Below are 18760 nucleotides of genomic sequence, written 5' to 3' on the forward strand. Positions count from 1 at the left end.
CAGGTGGATTCTGGCAGATTTACAATGGCCTCTCGCACAAGCTAGTTAAAGTTTTAAGTTTCACGATCTGTTATAGTGTTGTAGTTATTACAATAGCTTAATTCATTCAAGGGACAGCACAGGAGGGATCAATCAAAAAGGGAATAGCAGAATGTTGGTACATTTTAGGTGAATGCTAGTGTAGTGAAGCTTTATTCGTTTTCGTTCAGGGGCATGTCGTCCTTGATGATTTTTCACAACTGTATTGAGTTATCAATTATAGTGAGATTAAGATATCCGAAACGTACCCCTATGCATGTGATCCACCTTTTTCAGATGAGCTAAAAAAGGCTAGGTAATGATAATGAAGGAATGAAGGAAAGGCCGAAGGGCGAGAGGGAAAGAGGAAGGAAAGAAGGATAAGAAAGAGACTGAGGAAAATTGGATTTCCTTTGACACATAACGTTATATCTACATAAATGAAACCGAAAGTGGCAAATTTACGGTGTAGGGCCCCCTCCGTCATGGGTCTATCTATTATTGTAATTCAACGTCATAGTCTTGGGATCTTTTAGCTGCAATCGTGTCTCTGTCTGTTGCATCATATTACCATTCCAAGAACTTAACGTCAATACCACTTCTGCACGTTTTACTCGTCTGACTGACAAACCGCGATCTTATTTCGGTCATTGAGTAACCATGAAACTTAGCCTTTGACCTTTCACCCGTGAAAGCGATTTCCTTTCGCAGATCCAGGAAGTGGCTTTGAAATACTTGGTATTTGTACGGTTTCTTAATAATCATGTTCAATATTGATACATGTCTGTAGCAGGGAGTATAAGGCTGTTCAGCAGACATATTCGGGTAGCCACAAGACATTGTAGATACGCCGCAAACATGAGTTCTATCCCGACATCTCCTGCCCCCCTCCCACGTCTGTCGTTGGACCCGGACGTAGAAAGTCACATCAAGAAGACGTATTGTAATAGTCAGGTGGGTATGAATGAACAAAATGTGTACTATTCAAATCAAATATATATTCTTGCCACAGACCCAAGTAAGTGAGATTATTGATACGCACCATTGTACATGTATATTACGGTCTTTTGCTAGTACAGGTTGTGGCTGCTATAGGTAAGGAGGAGGCTGAAAGAAAATTTCACATTACCATAGACCGCCTGTCCCTCCCACCTGGGTACACCACAGTCAGGGTCTGCACTGTCAACAGAACAAGGGACCTCATCAGGGAGGAACTGCAACAACTTCTAAAGAAGGTACCTGTAGCTTTGCCAAGAGCAAGTGATGAAATTTCTTCTATTGAACTACTTTTGACTTGAGCACACTTTTATCAGATACAACTTGGGCTTTTTCATATGAGATCTTTTGCTTAGAGCTTCTTAAAAAGAGCTTCTTTGAAAATACACAGTCGTAAGTCAATCAATTCTAAGTCCCTGTACCCACATTGGAATCAACCAACTTGGAAACACTACATGCATGTACAGGACTGACACTACCTTCTTCCTAACTTGATTAACTATGACTCTAATTGAAAAGAGGAACCACTTATGATAGGAATCACCTTCATCTAAAATGGGAACAGAGCTAAGAAAAAGAAACAACCCAATTCTTAATAAAAAAGACTTGAAGACTTTTGTTATCTCTTGATCTTATTCTTGATCTTGATCTTATTTTTTTTTACATCATTCTGCACTTGCACTTCAGGAGTACAGTAATAAAGCAGCACCTTGCCCACCTGTGGAGCCTCATCCTGTCTTACCTGATGTCCTGGTCATCCCTACAACTGGACCTCATCCCAACCTACAGGTCTACACATATTATACTCTTTTAGTTTGCTCTTCATCTCATCCTTATAGCCTTGGTACCATCCTATTTCTACCGGGGCTCCTTGCACTCGCTACCTTAGCGACTGCAAGGAGCCCTAGAAGAAATTGGATGGTACCCAGGCTAATATCATTAGGCCTAGGAAAAAATGTTGTATTTCCTGTTTCCCAACCTACCCTAGAAAGACCTGCTGACCTGTTGCCCAGGATAATACAGTTTGCAACATAAGATTGACTAAAGGCTTGTTTAATGCATTTTTACCAGTGGACTACCTGCTGTAGTTCTCTGTAGATTGTGTGTCCCACGAGCTATAGAAATGAAGATGAGCACTATGAAGGGCTTTAACTAATACAATGCATCATCATACATGTAAGTGTATGCTCTTTGACATTTCAGGGTACATATTAACTTAATGGTCAGCAATAGTATCCAGTATAATCATTCTGATATATAGAGCCATAATTATGTGTGTCCAGGCTATATCATGTAACCAGACGGTGCATACAAAAATTGCACAGTCATATAAAAGATCCTGACTTCAAAATTGAAGATTTATGTAGTAAAACTAAAGGTCCAATTATTTACAAGACATCTTCCTCTTTGATAAAAGTGGGGGGAAAAGGGAACTTAAAGAAAAGCCTAGATAATGAAACCAATTATGTCACACTGACTGGGATAGATCAGTGGTGATTATGTGGAATGTGTGTGAAACATACGAGACAGTCCCACAATTATACTTTTGGATTTTTTTTGTTCAGTCAGCAGGTCTTCCTAACAAACCTTTTCTGGGCCACCCTCAATGACTCAGCATGTTTTTCAGAAGTATTGTTTCCTGACTAGTTATCAGTATGAGTCACATGACTTTGATCAACTATGACATATTGGTCACAAGAATCTAATTATGTTAGACTTACAATGATTAAAAAGAGGAACTACGTACTGATGATAGGAAACAGTTTAATCTTAAACAGGAACTAAGAAAAGGGAACAACCTAAAGCAATTAGAGAAATAACAAGTTCTAGAAGCATACCTTTTGCTATGTTAGGGTGACTAAGACATTCCATAATGATGATACTGATTTTACGTTATCTATAAATTAAGTTTCATTTTCTCTTCATCAATGCATTATGGCATAGAATGTGGTTACTTTCATCAGTTGATATTTCAACGGAACTCTTTGAGAATAGAAAGCTACTGAGTGACTGACTGTAGCTAGGTATTGAAAAGTGTCTTTCCCCTTTTCGTCCCTCTTGAGGTATCCAATATTCCAGACATTGCTTAAGGCTACATCTAGTAATGTTGTGAACATGAGGAAACATGAGAAGTTGTGGTTGTTGTGTGGGAAAGTCATTGTCACGCCGATGTAGCTATGTCATGGATGGGAAAACTCTCTGAGGGGTTTTATGTGGCCTGGTCTTGACATTGCATCTTCCATGGTGGCATCATGAATGTTACTGTTTGGGTCATGTTTGAGAGAAAGGGGTATGCAAAAGTACTTACAATGTCCTAGATATTTAGACTCACAGATGTCTAAATTATTGTAAGAGAAAGATTGTTTTTTCTTGAATCAAGTAGATTTCTGTTACATGCATCTGAGTGCAGTACTTCATCTAGCTAGAAGAAGTGTCTGGGTACCATCCTCTGTAGTAACTACTGGTTCAATCTTTTTGCTTGTTAATGTTAATACGGTTAAAAATTGAAAAGATTTAGCCATCAGGCGCTATGGAGGATAGTATATGTAGGCAGGCTAGCTAGAAACTTTCAGAAGGTTTAAAATCTTCAGAACTAGGTTTTGAATTTGTACCTACCATTATGCTTCAGGATAAAACCAAAGGAGGACTTGGATTTGAGAAAAAAAGCTAGTCTTCCTGGACATAAAATAGGATCTATGAAATTCACATTTGCATGTGTTAACTACTCTGAGAGCTATCTTGATGCTAATGAGAACAATTTTGGGACTTATAGGAGCCCCCCCCCCCCCACTTTAAAACAGGTGGTTGCCTTGTTGTTCTCCATAATGTAAGATCAAAGTGTGCAACCTAGGTTAACCAAATAGAGCTACATAATGTAGTCCTTTGTAAAACTCAGATGAAAGGTAGCTTGCATGTTGTACCACTTGTTCAAAATGTTTTTCTCATTCTTTAATCCCCTGTTCTTGAGAAATACACTATAGGTGGTATAAAGAGGCTTCTACCAGTCTCTACCCAAAACTGCGATATGATCTCCAAAAGGTTGCAGTTTGCTAAAGTCTGGGTAAACTGTGTAATGGCTGGGTAAATTTCCCAGGCCACCAGAGACTGGTAATGAGCATAGCAGGTTATTCGCACCACCATACCCAGAATAAGTGAAAAGCCAGTAGTTTATTACATGTAGCTTTTGCAGACAAAAACTTTCGACAAGTTATAATATCTTTTTAGTAAAATGTATCAAAGGAATTAAGTGAACTTAGGGCAATTTCTTTGAGCTAAACTTCATTAAGTATTTAACCAGGTTTAGGTACATTTAATCTGAAGCTTTAAATGTTTAAACAGAAATCAGAGGGATGTTTTAACAATATAAGTTATAACAATCCTGAGAATGCTCAAGAAGTTTTCACACAGCTAAGACGTGCAGTCTGAGTCTGATTGAGATGAAGAAAAACAAGGATCTGAAGGAAATGTTCCTCCTATGGCCTGCAAATCCAAGGAATGACAAATACCAGGGAATGTGGGAATACTTAAGGCACATGAAAGTCTTAAGTTCACTGATTGAGGTGGGGCCTTCTGGCCTCCGAAAACACATTAGGCTCCAGGGGAGCTCCCCTCGAGCCTGGGAACCTGGGACATCGGAAGTCGGCCTGGCCTTGTGCTACCATGACATCATCTTTTGGCAGGCGTACGGACAGTTCGGAGCCAAGATGTGGGCTCAGCAAGTGGTCAGGGTAGCAGCGGTGATGTCATCGTTAAGGGATGCACTGAAGGGGAAATCATCATTTAAAGGGACAGACTGAGAAGGGTTGATGTTCCTTTGAAAGTGTTTTCAGACATTGTTTTCTAGTCAACATTTTATGCAAGCTGTTCTCTTGTGCATTATTTGCTGTCAACTTCATATGAGGATTATCTTTCATATGATGAGAAAGGGTTTTTGATTTACCGGTAGCTTTACACATTACCTATACACCACTTTTACCATACCTGGTCTATCCCTTATTCTTGGAGAAAGTTCTGAAAACTGGAATTAGTACTACTTGAATTTGTTACAATTTGACAGAAACTCTTAACTTCTTCAGAATGTGGCAACATGTTTTTTTCATGACTCATGTATTTGCAACAGGGGCCAACTATCTCCTAAAGCTCAAAATATAAAAGAAGACATCCAAACTTGTGTTCAATTTGTGCATCTAAAGTATATACTGTCAAAACGTCACAAGAAGACCATTCAAGAGGCACTATAGACAGGATTCTTGATGCTTGTGTCAGTGTGAAAAATTATCTAAGGGACCACCAAGTTGTGGTCACTTTGGCCAGTTACGTTGGACCTTATGTAGAGATGGTCAGCACTGTTGTTTGACTGTAGGTACATTGTAACATTTATGTAGGCACAAGAATATATAGCAGAGGCCCCTGAGACCAACAAAACTAAGAACATCTCTAACAAATATCTCCCCACTAAAACAATGTGTTAGTGATTGCTTCATCTTTCAAACACACTTCCACTCTCGGCGATGAAAGCGAGTTTAGACTACCCAGAAGAACAGGCAGTGTTTTCTCGCCAAGGAAAACACGTTTCCGGACCAAATAAACGGAGTGAAGTGCCCCTGGAGCATGGGAATAGAGGGGCTGAACAAATCTGGAAATACTCTGGGTTGGGACATGAAAGAGGCTTTGAAGTCTTGAAGTAAGAAGCCTTGAACTTCAAGGTGTTTCCGTGTATGATGAGCCTTATGGGGATGTTTGTGGAAAAGTTTGTGTAGTAATATTGTGTATTGAGACTTTCATCAGGTAACTATGAATAGCAATATGCATGTATAGCAAAAACTATAGGAAGATGAATACAATTTGACTGTCATGACTATCTTGTTTGAAACTTTTAAATGCTTCTAAACAAGTGCTATTTAATGTAATTTTCTGGCAGAAAGTTTGATAAAATAGATATGTGGATATTTTCTGTCCAAATTATGCAAAATTCATTTCTGTCAGTCCCTTACCAGTGTACCTTATGTATGGCATATGCATGAACCATGGTAGTCTTGTAATTATGATGGTATGTCAAAGTTGCTATATGATTGTGTGCAAACAGATAGTTCTGTATGTAGACAAGCTACTTACTCACTGATGTGTTTTTTATGTGTTTCAGCATCATACAAAGGAGATCATGGTTGACATCCACTGTGGAGCAGCTATCCTGAGAGGAGCTCACATCTTTGCACCTGGTGTCCTGGGTGCAACTGCAGGTGTGTGTGCATGATAAATTGCATGCCTGTGTTCCTTTGTGTGTTTGTGTGAGGGTGCCAGTGTCTGTGCGAGTACACAAATGTATCTGACGTGTGTGTGTGTGTGTGTCTCCATGTCTCCAAATCACAGCTTTCACCAAGGAGGATATTTTCCAGTTCAAACAGAACCTCCTTACTTTTTGCATAGAAATACAAATGTAGATGGTTCAAGAATCCAACTTCCTTGATGAACCAAAAAGGATCTGAGGGCGATGTTGACGCATAATTCAGAAGGTCCAGCAAACTCTTGTCAACTTTCCCCACACAATGTGGTTTGTTCCACTTTAAGTGCAGATTTTCCCCAATCCTTCCTGCTCTTTCTAATCTTAATGCTAGGATTAATGGGTTTTCAGGCAAATAACAATATAGAAAAAACATGATTATAGTTCATCTCTATTTGTAGCACACGGTGGAGTTATATAGTCCTGTACTTTTGCTCCAAGAATCCACAAGTCTTTAAAACTAGTTCATGAATAACTGAATGAAGATTCAACATATTGTTTTACCAATTCACCAATATATTTTTATTTTTACCTTTATCTGTTTCAGATGTCCAGGCAGGTGACCAGGTGTCTGTGTATGTGGATGTGGAGGGGAAGTGCCTGCGTGGGTTCCAGAAGCCGTACAGCGGTCCCAGGGTGTTCGTGGGGAACGGAGTAGCCAGGATGAGCAGGGACGACATCTTCAGTGTGGCGCAGGAACAACTCAGGTGATTGACAGCAGGGCTAGTCTCCAGGACCCGTCCCTCCATCCTGGGACAGAAATTTGCTTGTTGGGACAGACAAAAACCACTTTTGACCAAGAAATTCTGGTCTATGTGGACAGGTGGTCACTTTAGACAGGATTCTTTATGATTGTACCATTGGGAAAAATCATCAAAGGGACCACCAAGAAGTGGTCACATTGGCCAGGTGGTTGTTATGTATACATGTAGAGGCAATCGGATGTAGAAGTTTAGTCAAACATGAAAAATGACCACATGCTCAAACTTCAAAAGATTGCACTTTTTTTAAATCTAACCCTTTCTAGATTTAGACATTATTTCTGGATCAGTAGAGGACTGCACAAATGTGCTTGGTTCAAATGGACAACAATATGGACTAGCTGTAGTATATCACTGTTGATAAACCAGATATAAAACCATATTTAGTATCATCTAACTTTCACATTGGCATGCATAGTTGATCAGATTACTGATTCCCAGATCTTACAAGAAACTTCCACTGATCAATCCATCATCTAATAATCAATATGTATCTAACTAGGGGTGGCATACCGGTATAAAACAGTTTTTTTTCTTGTTGGACCAGTACAGAAACAAGAAATCTTTTCAAAAAAGCTGTGCCTTGCCGCGTGGTAGGAATATCGTCAGGAAAAAGCGGGTCGGCACTTCAAGCCCGGCAAGGCAAAATGTTGTGCGTTGGCGTGCAGTAGGGATAATTTGCTTGTCTGCTAAATACGTATTATGGTAGCCAAAGCCTTGTATTGATCTGTTAATCTTGTTGTAAATATATGTAGGTGTCTTAAAATATGATGTTGCATTTTCTGACCCTCGAATAAATATGAAATAATTAGACCTTATTTCAAGGATATACAGTAACAATTTTAATTTATTTCATTTCTGTGAAAGGATAGCTGAGTGAGTACTGTATGGTTAGCAGGAGTTCAGGTACTTTGGTCAGCTGAGAGGGTACAGCATGCACAGCAGGCGTCCAGGTATTGTGGCCAGATGAGTGGGTACTGCATGCACAGCAGGAGTCCAGGTATTGTGGCCAGCTGAGTTAGTACCGCATACACGGCAGGAGTCCAGGTACTGTGGTCAGCTGAGTGGGTACTGCATGCACAGCAGGAGTCCAGGTACTGTGGTCAGCTTAGTGGGTACTGCATGCACAGCAGGAGTCCAGGTACTGTGGTCAGCTGAGTTAGTACCGCATACACGGCAGGAGTCCAGGTATTGTGGTCAGCTGAGTGGGTATTGCATGCATGGCTGGAGTCCAGGTACTGTGGTCAGCTGAGTGGGTACTGCATGCGTGGCTGGAGTCCAGGTACTGTGGTCAGCTGAGTGGGTATTGCATGCATGGCTGGAGTCCAGGTACTGTGGTCAGCTGAGTGGGTACTGCATGCGTGGCTGGAGTCCAGGTACTGTGGTCAGCTGAGTGGGTACTGCATGCACAGCTAGAGTCCAGGTACTGCGGTCAGCTGAGTGGGTACTGCATGCACAGCAGGAGTCCAGGTACTGCAGTCAGCTGAGTGGGTACTGCATGCACAGCAGGAGTCCAGGTACTGTGGTGAGCTGAGTGGGTACTGCATGCACAGCTAAAGTCCAGGTACTGCGGTCAGCTGAGTGGGTACTGCATGCACAGCAGGAGTCCAGGTACTGTGGTGAGCTGAGTGGGTACTGCATGCACAATTTGAGGTACTGTGGTAAGTTGAGAGGGTACTATATGAATGACTGCAGTTCAGGTATATGTACTATGGTAAGATTGAACAATTAGTTAAATTTCTTGTGTCAACATTAAAACCAACGGAATGAGCGTATGCATTTTTGATTGATAGAATACTAGGTGTTTCTAAACATATGACTGAAGGGTAGCACCCTAAATTTCATTACATTCTTCACAATTTGTGGTAGAGGGGATCTGCTACCCTCCTCCACCGACAGCTTTAATTTTTTTGTCATTGTGACCAAAATGAAGGCATTACAACAAACAGTCCCGAGAAGACACTTAAAGATTGGCAAACGTTAGTTGGTAAGCAAGAAACTAAGACACGCATGTAAATAGAAAGACTGGGGAGGGGGGCGGTTTTGTTTCACTTCGTCTTTTCGGTTTTATGAAATTTATGAAATTATGTTTACAGCCGGACAAACCACAGTGTCATTTATTACACTTCTCAATAATGTGTTTTTTTTTTTTTTTGTTTTTTTTTATTGCATTCTACAGTAGAATATACAATTCACATTAACAAAAACATAAGGACATGGACAAAAACATAAACCACGGATCCAACGGGAAAGTAAAAGACAATGTAGGTACAAATTGCTAGTATAGGAAATATACAGACTGAAGTATGTAGCAAAATAATGTAAAACAGGATGAATAGATGTATGTAAACAATAATAAATAAATAATTCGGACAAGCACGTTAGGAATTGTTACAAATAAAAAAATGTAAGTGGAGCTGTACAGTATGTATGGATGAAAGTTGAATACAAGATGTATTTATGCGTATACGTAAAATAATCAAACAATAGTAACCATACGTCAAAAAGAAACTTAAATAAATTAAAGCAACATCAACAATGACGGTACACAAGAAGGCAAGATGATGGCAAGATGATGATGGTTTTTAGTTCAATTTGTGCATTATCGGACCCCATTTATTGTAATGCGTCTCTAATTTGTTGTTTCTTGTGGCTATAATTAGTTCTGTTTTATAGTGTGACTTAAGGTATGAGATGTAGTGACCTAAGAATAATCGTTTGCCCCTTAGATTGAAAATAAAACATTTTGCAACTAGTATAATTACATTTTTAAGTATTGAACTATTGATATCACCGAAAATTACACTGAAAATATCTATAGGTAGAATTTCACTTGTTTGTTGTTCGAACCATTTTTTTATTTCTTTCCATAATTCGTATACTTTGGGACAGTCCCAGAGAGCATGTGTGGTTGTTTCTAGTTCTACTTCACAATATGAGCAAAAGGGGCTATCTATTAATTTCCATATGTGCAGCATTCGATTTGTTGGCAAAAATTTATAAATTAGTCTATATTGAAAGAATCTCATACGTGTACATATCGTTGTGTTGTATATCAATTTGAATATCAGTGTCCAGGGGACGGGAGTGTTAAACAGGTCTTCCCAGTAAGTCATAATATTAAGAGAGATGTCGGCTACACTATACATTCTCAGAAATGCTATATAAATATTTCTGTTACTTGTTTTTGCATTTAAACATAGGTAATTGGCTATATGTGGTAGAATAGGTCCGATAATTGGCTGTTTATCACGAATAATTGTTTTCCAGGCATCCGGCACGGCGGAGATTAATTGGTTGTAACTTAGCTTGTTTATAACTTTGCCAATTTTGTCACATAGCGTTTTATATGTTAAGAACCTGCCTTCTTCATCTAACAAATCATTGATGCTTATTATGCCTTGCGAAGCAAGAGACTCCCATAATATAGGTTTGTTTTCTATCAAAATACTAGAGTTGTACCAGATTAATTGTGAATATATTTCGTGATGATTTTCGGGGGGTCTAAACTGGAAAGAAAGCCATGCCTTCATTACATCTTTAAAGAAGACACTAAGAGGAGGTTTAGCAAGATTAAAGCAATAATCCATATGTTTTTTATCAAGTTGTAGAAATGGGAAGACACCAATTCTAAAAAGGAGGTTCGACTTACTCAACACTTTTTTACAAAAACTATTGTCGGTTGAATAAAGTCTGGGTATCCAAGACGCTTTACGGGTCCTGTCAAAAGTCGGCAAGTGAATTAATTTTAACCCACCATTCTCATAACTATTATATAATGTTTTACGCTTTATTTTTTCGGGACGGCCATTCCAAATGAAATTAAAAATCTTTTTTTCATATTTTACAAAGAAATCGTTATCAGGTGTTGGCAGGGCCATAAAAAGATGTGTGAATTGGGACACGACAAGAGTATTAATTAGAGTTATCTTCCCATATAATGTTAGAGACTGACCTCTCCATGGTTGAAGAGTCTTGTCTATTTTGGCTAGTCTAATTCTATAATTTTCCAATTGGTCCTTTGTATCACCTGACATAATTACACCCAGCATCTGCACTGGCCCGTTTGTCCATTGCAAAGGAAGAGAACACGGAAGTACAAAGAAAGTATTCCTTAATGATCCAATTCGCAATATTTTACACTTATCATAGTTTGGTTTTAATCCAGAGATAGCGGCAAAGTCATTTAGGTCTCTCACTAGTGCTAAAATAGTAGACAGTTCCGGCTGAATGGGGAAGTTTGAGTCATCTGCGAATTGTGAAATTTTTGTTTCACACTCATTAACTGTTAGCCCTTTGATTTGACTATTATCTCTAATTTTCATAGCTAAAATTTCTACACATAGGACAAAAAGGTAAGGCGACAGTGGGCACCCCTGACGGACCCCTCGGGAGATTGGAAAAGTAGAAGATATATGTCCGTTATTTATAATCCTACTAGAAATATCATTGTACAGCAAAGATATCCATCTAATACAGGAGTTACCAAAACCGAAAAACCTCAATACTTTAAACATGTATTCCCAGTGTATAGTATCAAAAGCTTTCGCAAAGTCTGCTACAAAAATTAATCCCGGTTTATTTTCAGTTTCATAGTGCTCGATTATTTCCAGAATTCTTCTGATATTTTCACCAATAAATCTACCTTTCAGGAACCCAGTTTGGTCTTGACATATCAAATTATTTATGACTTTCTTAATTCTTAATGCTATTATTTTAGAGATAATTCGAACGTCACAACATAGCAGTGTTAAAGGTCGCCAATTCGTAAGTTGACTAGGGTTTTTGTATTGTCCATCTCCGTTTTGTTTAAGTAAAAGTGTAATAAGTCCAACTTTCTGAGTATCTGACAGGTGTCCTGTATCAAAGGCATGGTTAAAACACATGAGCATTGGTTGTTTGAGACTCTTAAAGAACGTCTTGTAAATCTCTATAGGCAGTCCATCGAGCCCCGGTGCTTTACCATCCTTAAAACTATTAACAGCTGCCCAAAGTTCGTTTTCTGTTATGGAACCTTCGCAAGTGTCTTTTTGCTTTTCACTCAAATGGACATTGTTTGTAGTCGGGAAGAAAATATCAGATTTCTCTCTTTCTAAAGTAACAGTCTCGCTATCAGATGAATAAAGTGATGAATAAAAGGATCTTAGTTCTGATAAGATACCTTCTGGTTCATGAATGTTTTTACCATCTGATGTTGTCAGGTTGTTCAAATTCTTCCTTGCCTGGTTTCTAAGACCTATCTTAAGGAAAAACTTATTACACTTTTCTGAAAACTCCATATTTTTTGCACGTGTATTATAAAGCTTCTGACTTATTTTTTCTTCGCATAAAGTTTCCAATTCATTCTGTAATATATTGAGCTCTTGAATCAACCCATCAGGTGGTACATTGGACGCATCTAATTTCATTGTGAGTTCATCTATACGGCCCTTAATTTGATTTTCTTTCACAGTGTTTTCTTTATATTTACGTGAGGAATATTTTATTGAATGTCCTCTGAAACAACATTTGAAGGTGTCCCAAACTGTTAGAGGGTCGCTCGTTCCGAGGTTGATTCGGAAAAATTCTTCGATGAATTCCTCAGTTAACTTAATAAAAATGTTGTCACTTAAAAGAGATTGATTGAATTTCCAGTAGTTTTTACCTCGCTGATAGTCTGCTGTTTTAATAGAAATAGAAATAAACTTATGGTCGGACTTAAATCTATCGGATATTTTTACATTAGATGTATCAGCAATAAGTGAAAAGGAAACTAAGAAATAATCAATACGGCTTGCCTGTTTTCCTCTACGCCATGTAAATCTGGATATGTGTGGAAATTGGAAACGCCATATATCTACTAAGTCTAACGCCTGTATCATGTCAGAAATCCGTTGTTGTGCCTGAGGATGATAAACTGTGGAATTAGTTCCTGCACGGTCTAAGCCCGCATTGAGAACTGTGTTAAAATCACCGACGACAATTATATTTTCGTGGCTTAATTTCATATCTATAATTTTGTTTTCAACATAATCAAAGAAAGTGGGATTGTCTTTGTTTGGGCCGTATATGTTAGCCAAGCAGAAGCGCTTGCTTTTCACAGTAATATCTACCATAAGGAGTCGACCATCATCATCTTTTTTGACATCGTGAACAGTACAATCTAAGTCTTTTTTCAAAAGAATAGCAACACCTCGCTGATTGCTTGTCCCATGACTAAATAGTATTTGCCCTCCCCACTCTCTTTCCCATACATTTTCTTCTTTTAGGTTCGAATGAGTTTCCTGTAAACATATAATATCACTGGATTTTTCGGACAGCCACGTAAAGATTTCTTTCCTTTTTCTATGATTTGCAAGTCCGTTAACATTATAAGATCCAATTTTCGTTTTATCGTCAATCATGGTTGTTGTCTATAACATTCTTTGATAAAATTTCTTTGTAATGTGGAGAACAGGAAAAGTATGTGGGTGGACAATTCTTTTAAACATCTATCGCACCATATACTTTCATGATCCGTGGTATCCGTGGTATCCGAACAAAAATAAACTGTGTTACATGGGTACGCCAGATAAAGAACAGAAACTGAAACATACATACAGATGTAACTCAAAATAACTGAAATATAGTTAACAACATTGGCGCACTTCCATACAGACATATCAGCACCGATCTTACTCATACAAAATTTCCCGGCTCACCTAAATATTTTTTAAAGTCATCACCACCCTGTTTTTAACCTTGTCGAGATTCGTCGGCTCAGCAATTCGAATTCAACCAACATGGCTGAATTACCATATCAATATAGTAATAACAAGTAACGTTAAATGTAAGAACCAAAAAAAAATAGACAAAGATATCATTTGTCCACGGAGCACATAATATAAGTAAACAAACATAAATAAATCAAATCTGTGTCCAAAACCTTAAATGAAATGGGAATACAGAATCAAATCAAAAACAAAAGGTGCGAGGTCTGGACAACAGAACAGGTGGTAACCATTATTTCATAATTGCGAACGCCTGGGAATGTGTCAGGACTCTCAGCCTTACAAGCTCACACATTCCAGATCATTGTAAACAAATAAACACACAGAGACAACGATGCATCAAAGTGAGGAAAAGTCATTTAATGTTGACAATCCACATTTGTGCATACATATCAGGTTGTCTTGTTTTCGGTTAAAGCGATATCTACCGCATTGATGCGCTTTTTTTCCTTTCCATTAACCAACAGTACAGCGTAAGTGCTTTTTGGAGGTACATAGATAGATATCTTACTGCGCGTATTGGTGTCCTTAGCTTTCTGTATCTCCGCATCCCGATCAGGAACAAGCTGGGACCTCGCTGCTTGGATCGGCGGCGGGAGGTGCTCGTAGACTGCGTAACCACTTCCTCGGAGTTTTCGTCCCTCCTTCAGTATGCGATCGCGATCATGATAGTTGACCAGTCTAACTAGTAGATGAGGGTTGGGTCGGGTCTTTGTTGGCCGCGATAACCGGTGAACTGCCACTAATGGCATCTTTTCCAAGCCAAGCTCTCCTAGCAAGAAGTCGCTCAATAATGTGTTAACCTTTAGTGTCAGGGAAGTACCATCAAGGTAATTTCCGACAATGCACAAAGCAAAGTCATCTACGGAAGATGATGACTGGCCACAACAAAAACACCGAATAAAAACGATAATTTGTGGAACCACTACGATAGAACTAGGAGTTTGACATACTGAGTAGGTAGAATTTTATCTTACATATTCTAAGACGTTAAATTTTCCTTCTGAATTCCCGATAACTTTAAAGAAAGGATATATAATGAAGACTAGAAAATTTAGTACGTACCACAGGCCTGAGGTCTCTAACTGGAGTTTCTCACCGATAGCAGGCACGCGTTCTGAAAATGCGTCGCATACAGAAAATGCATTGCAAACAAACAATTATTGCTTGCGACAGGACTTGGGTTAGTATTTAAAATGTAAATAGTGACCCGCAAATATTATTTATTACGACTTTTCGTGTAACGCTTTGAGCTCGCATTCTACTGAACTCAAGTTAGCGTTTTGCTGCGGTCATACGTTCTTGAGACGTTTTAATGACGTCATTGCCTACTTATATATTCACATACAATGCATTGGTCTGATTAGGCATTTATTTCATCTTTATGAATAGCTAATGCAAATTGTTATGTAAGATAATTCACTTGATAATATTTTACTACAATGGATCTGAAATATCACCATACAACGCTTCATTCATTCGATGTAACCAGATGTTAAGAGGCTTTCAGTACCGACCACAACTGTTATCAAATACGTAAAACGGAGGTATAAATCTTGACGGGGATGTACTGTTGGTCGCCTAAGCCGTAAGTTTGTCCACGAGAAAGAGAACTGGGAAGGGACTTCGGAAGGGCCTTTGGAAGGGCTGGGTTAACATTGTTTGAACCATTGATGCATCCAACCATCCAACCAAGAAAATAGTGGCCACAAGGCCATGCCGCTGCCGCGGCAAGGCAAAAAATGGACGTGATGAAAATTGGTAGACCGGACTGGATCTGGACCAGACCTGGACTGGAACTGAATTTTTTGTATATCTGACACATATTTTCTCTCTGCAGTGGTATTGGGGTGGAGATGACATCCCCTCTCTATGGCTGCCCTCCCCTCAACGATGTCATGTCTGACTCCATCTTCCTACAAAACCTGCCATCAACAGTAGCAGGCCACGTGCTGGACCCACAGCCAGGAGAGAGGGTGTTGGACATGTGTGCTGCCCCAGGTAGGCAGGAGATGGCTTTAAATCACCAGTAAAATAAAAGTTGCAATACTGCAATACTGAAATACTAGTCTCTAACAGACTATGCTGGCTATAATTTTGCAAAGGTATTTACTCATAGGGGCCCAAAATGTGAACGTGGCACAGACTGACTTTTCTAGCCAATAATTCCCCCTATTTTGCCAAATCCTACCCTCTGTACCCCTGTATGAAGGCCTGATACAGGCTACTGAAATTTGTGTCTGTCAGTACACGTACAGTAGGTTTATGTTTACCAATTTACAACTTTCTTAAGGTAAATCAAAGCAATTTGATAGGAAACATTCCAAACACAACTGTGCATATGTACATCTGAACTGGCATATGTGCATGTTTGGTGGCTCATTTTCCTGCATACTACAGTCAAACCTGGCCTCAGCAACCACTCAAGGACTTGACCAGGTTGATGAAATTCGGAAGACAAGAAAAAAAGATGATACCTAGATGGTTTTAATGTTCTTATTTTCACTAAAGATGTTTTCTCTTTTACAGGTGGGAAGACCACACACTTAGCAACCTTGATGAGCAATCAGGTATGGCATTACATTATTGTACAGTCAAACCTGCCCAAGTCGACCACCCGGCGGACCGAGAAAAAGCGGTCATAATGCCAAGTGGTCGCTAAGAAGTGTTGGTCGCTTGGGCAGGTTTGACTGTATCTCTGTATATTCACTTCACTACATACAACAAATGATGGCAACTAAAATATAGCAGTTTACTTGGTACTGTAACCAACTGATTATTCTAACTGGTCAGATTCTGAAAATGGGGTGATGTATCGGCATAATATATGAATATGAATTTTTTTCGATGATTCAATGTTACGTCTTGACACTGTTTTTATATTATTTATGCAGGGAGCTGTAATTGCCTTGGACAAATCTCAAGGAAAAGTCGACAAAGTCATGGCAAATGCAAGAAGACTAGGCCTGACCTGCATCCAGGCATACATGTTTGATGGGGGAAAAGCTGCATCAGAGGCTGCAGTTTGTGAGAAAGATGGTAGGTGGTGTTTATGACTATGGAGTTGTTTTTTGTGGTTCCACCATTTCACAATGTAATCCTCACAATGTAGATGAAGTAGTCTACAATTTATACACAAAACAATGAACATTGTAGTTTACATTTTGGAGATCGCTTAACATCATACTTACGAGGAACGTCATACGTTCAGGAGGAACAGTTATTGTCATTGTTTCCCAACATGATTAGTAAACAATTCTCGTCACCATTTATAGAAACATCCCTGGGTGACCCGCCCTACCCACCCAACACATTTGACAGAGTACTGGTGGATGCGCCCTGCAGTGCCCTGGGACAGAGACCAGCCCTCGGGAACAAGATGAAGCTAAAGACACTAAAATCCTACCCTTCCTACCAGAGGAGACTATTTCCTGCTGTAAGTCATTACAGTAGAACTAGAAACCTATGCTATGCCTTTAGCGGGACCCTGGTACGATTTGTGATTGATGATAAATTTGATAGTTGAAAGTAATTTCAAGACAGGGAGCAAAATGTATACTGCTTTGGTAACATCTAGTTGATAACAAAGACAATCCCCTACAATCATGTAGAGGGTGACAATTTCCCACGAACATTGTATATTACTGTCACACCATCAGACCTAACATACTTCACTGTGATGGCTGCTATACTGTAAATATCTACATGTACATGCAATATAGAAAAGTGTATAGAAGAGTGTATTGTATACACTTAGGACTTTCAATTACCTGCATTCAGATGTTGTGTAAAGCCCTCTACAAGACATACCTTCAAAGTGGTATAAAATCACCAAATCCTGGTCCTTAAGACTATCACTGAAAACACCGTCATAAATTGTATCCAAACTAACATGACCTTTGCTCCCCCCAGGCTGTGCAGGTGTTGAAGACAGGTTGCACCCTGGTGTACAGCACCTGCACACTGACCCTGGAGGAGAATGAGGGGCAGGTGGAATGGCTGCTGAACACCTTTCCTTGTCTGGAACTTGTGCCACAAGTAAGTATTGTACTCATGACTTAATGATTTGCATTCTTTTCTAAACCTTTTTATTCACTTCATATGATGATGAGTGTGACATTATGTAAGATGGCTCTGGATAAATTTAAACTTTTAACTTCCCACACATAAATTGGACTTACCCAAATTTTAGACTCCAGTCTTTGCCAAGGAATGGACAATCCACCGCTTCTGTGACATCATGTTATGTAGATAGCACATGACTCGGCGAGCAGTTGATCATAAGTTGCAGGAAGTGTATGGTGCATGCCGTCTGTTAAGGGATGGTTGTAAAGCTTCTTTCTGATGTAGATGGCTTCTTTGATTCCTCTGGCCGAAAAGTCTGGTTCTTTGTCCAGGATTCTCACTTTGACCTGTGTGACTCTACATGTATGTGTTGAGAAACTTTGGAGGTTGTTTATTGACAAATACTGGAGTTGAACAGTCAAAACTTTGTGTATGTCCAATTTTTGTGTCAGAAGCTAAAGTTTAACTTTATTCAGAATGACTTCACGGATGAACTTTCAAGTTAAGATTAATGTGTCTTATCCACAGACTCCATATTTGGGAGGACCTGGCCTGTCTGGAACTTCCTTAACTCAGGACCAGCTACAGATGCTACAGAGGTTTGAGCCATGGGGAGACAACAGGGGAGAGAATTCTCATCCTTCTGACAGAGACACTATTGGCTTTTTCATTGCAAAGTTCATAAAGAGAGCAAGATAACAGTGCATTCTATAAGTGCAAAATTATTGTTTTGCATTAAAGCAAATATTTAGAAAAAAAGATGTCTGTCTTAGTTTCATTGTGTCCATGTTGTCGCTAAGGTACACATTTTGAAAAAAATTATAAGCAGGCAACCTTATCAATCTGTGTAAGCTAATTTGTATATATGTTAGCCAAAAGCACAAGTGCTA

General features: G+C 39.1%; 1 protein-coding gene across 2 annotated transcripts; it reads left to right on the forward strand.

Moving 5' to 3' along the window:
- The first annotated feature begins 611 nt into the window (after positions 1-611).
- LOC118424394 (tRNA (cytosine(72)-C(5))-methyltransferase NSUN6-like) lies at positions 612-18732 on the forward strand. 2 transcript variants are annotated; one of them, XM_035832940.1, is made up of 11 exons: positions 612-972; positions 1098-1253; positions 1702-1803; positions 6158-6254; positions 6843-7002; positions 15646-15806; positions 16335-16375; positions 16700-16844; positions 17081-17241; positions 17718-17843; positions 18399-18732. In XM_035832940.1, exons 1-11 carry the CDS (start codon positions 799-801, stop codon positions 18567-18569), a joined length of 1494 nt encoding a protein of 497 aa, XP_035688833.1. In that variant the 5' UTR covers positions 612-798; the 3' UTR covers positions 18570-18732. The 2 variants fall into 2 exon arrangements, with proteins under 2 accessions (XP_035688833.1, XP_035688834.1); XM_035832941.1 differs by lacking the exon at positions 1098-1253 and having other exon boundaries at positions 614-972.
- The last annotated feature ends 28 nt before the right edge of the window (positions 18733-18760 follow it).

This window comes from Branchiostoma floridae, chromosome 10 (assembly GCF_000003815.2).
Source record: "Branchiostoma floridae strain S238N-H82 chromosome 10, Bfl_VNyyK, whole genome shotgun sequence".
NCBI classification, from domain to species: Eukaryota; Metazoa; Chordata; class Leptocardii; order Amphioxiformes; family Branchiostomatidae; genus Branchiostoma; species Branchiostoma floridae.

Bases quoted from the DNA above. Each gene is read 5' to 3' on its own strand.
- LOC118424394 (XM_035832940.1), top strand. From the start codon at position 799: ATGTCTGTAGCAGGGAGTATAAGGCTGTTCAGCAGACATATTCGGGTA. The intron at 1,804-6,157 runs GTCTACACATAT...TATGTGTTTCAG, and splicing joins GACCTCATCCCAACCTACAG to CATCATACAAAGGAGATCAT. The intron at 17,242-17,717 runs GTAAGTCATTAC...TGCTCCCCCCAG, and splicing joins AGAGGAGACTATTTCCTGCT to GCTGTGCAGGTGTTGAAGAC.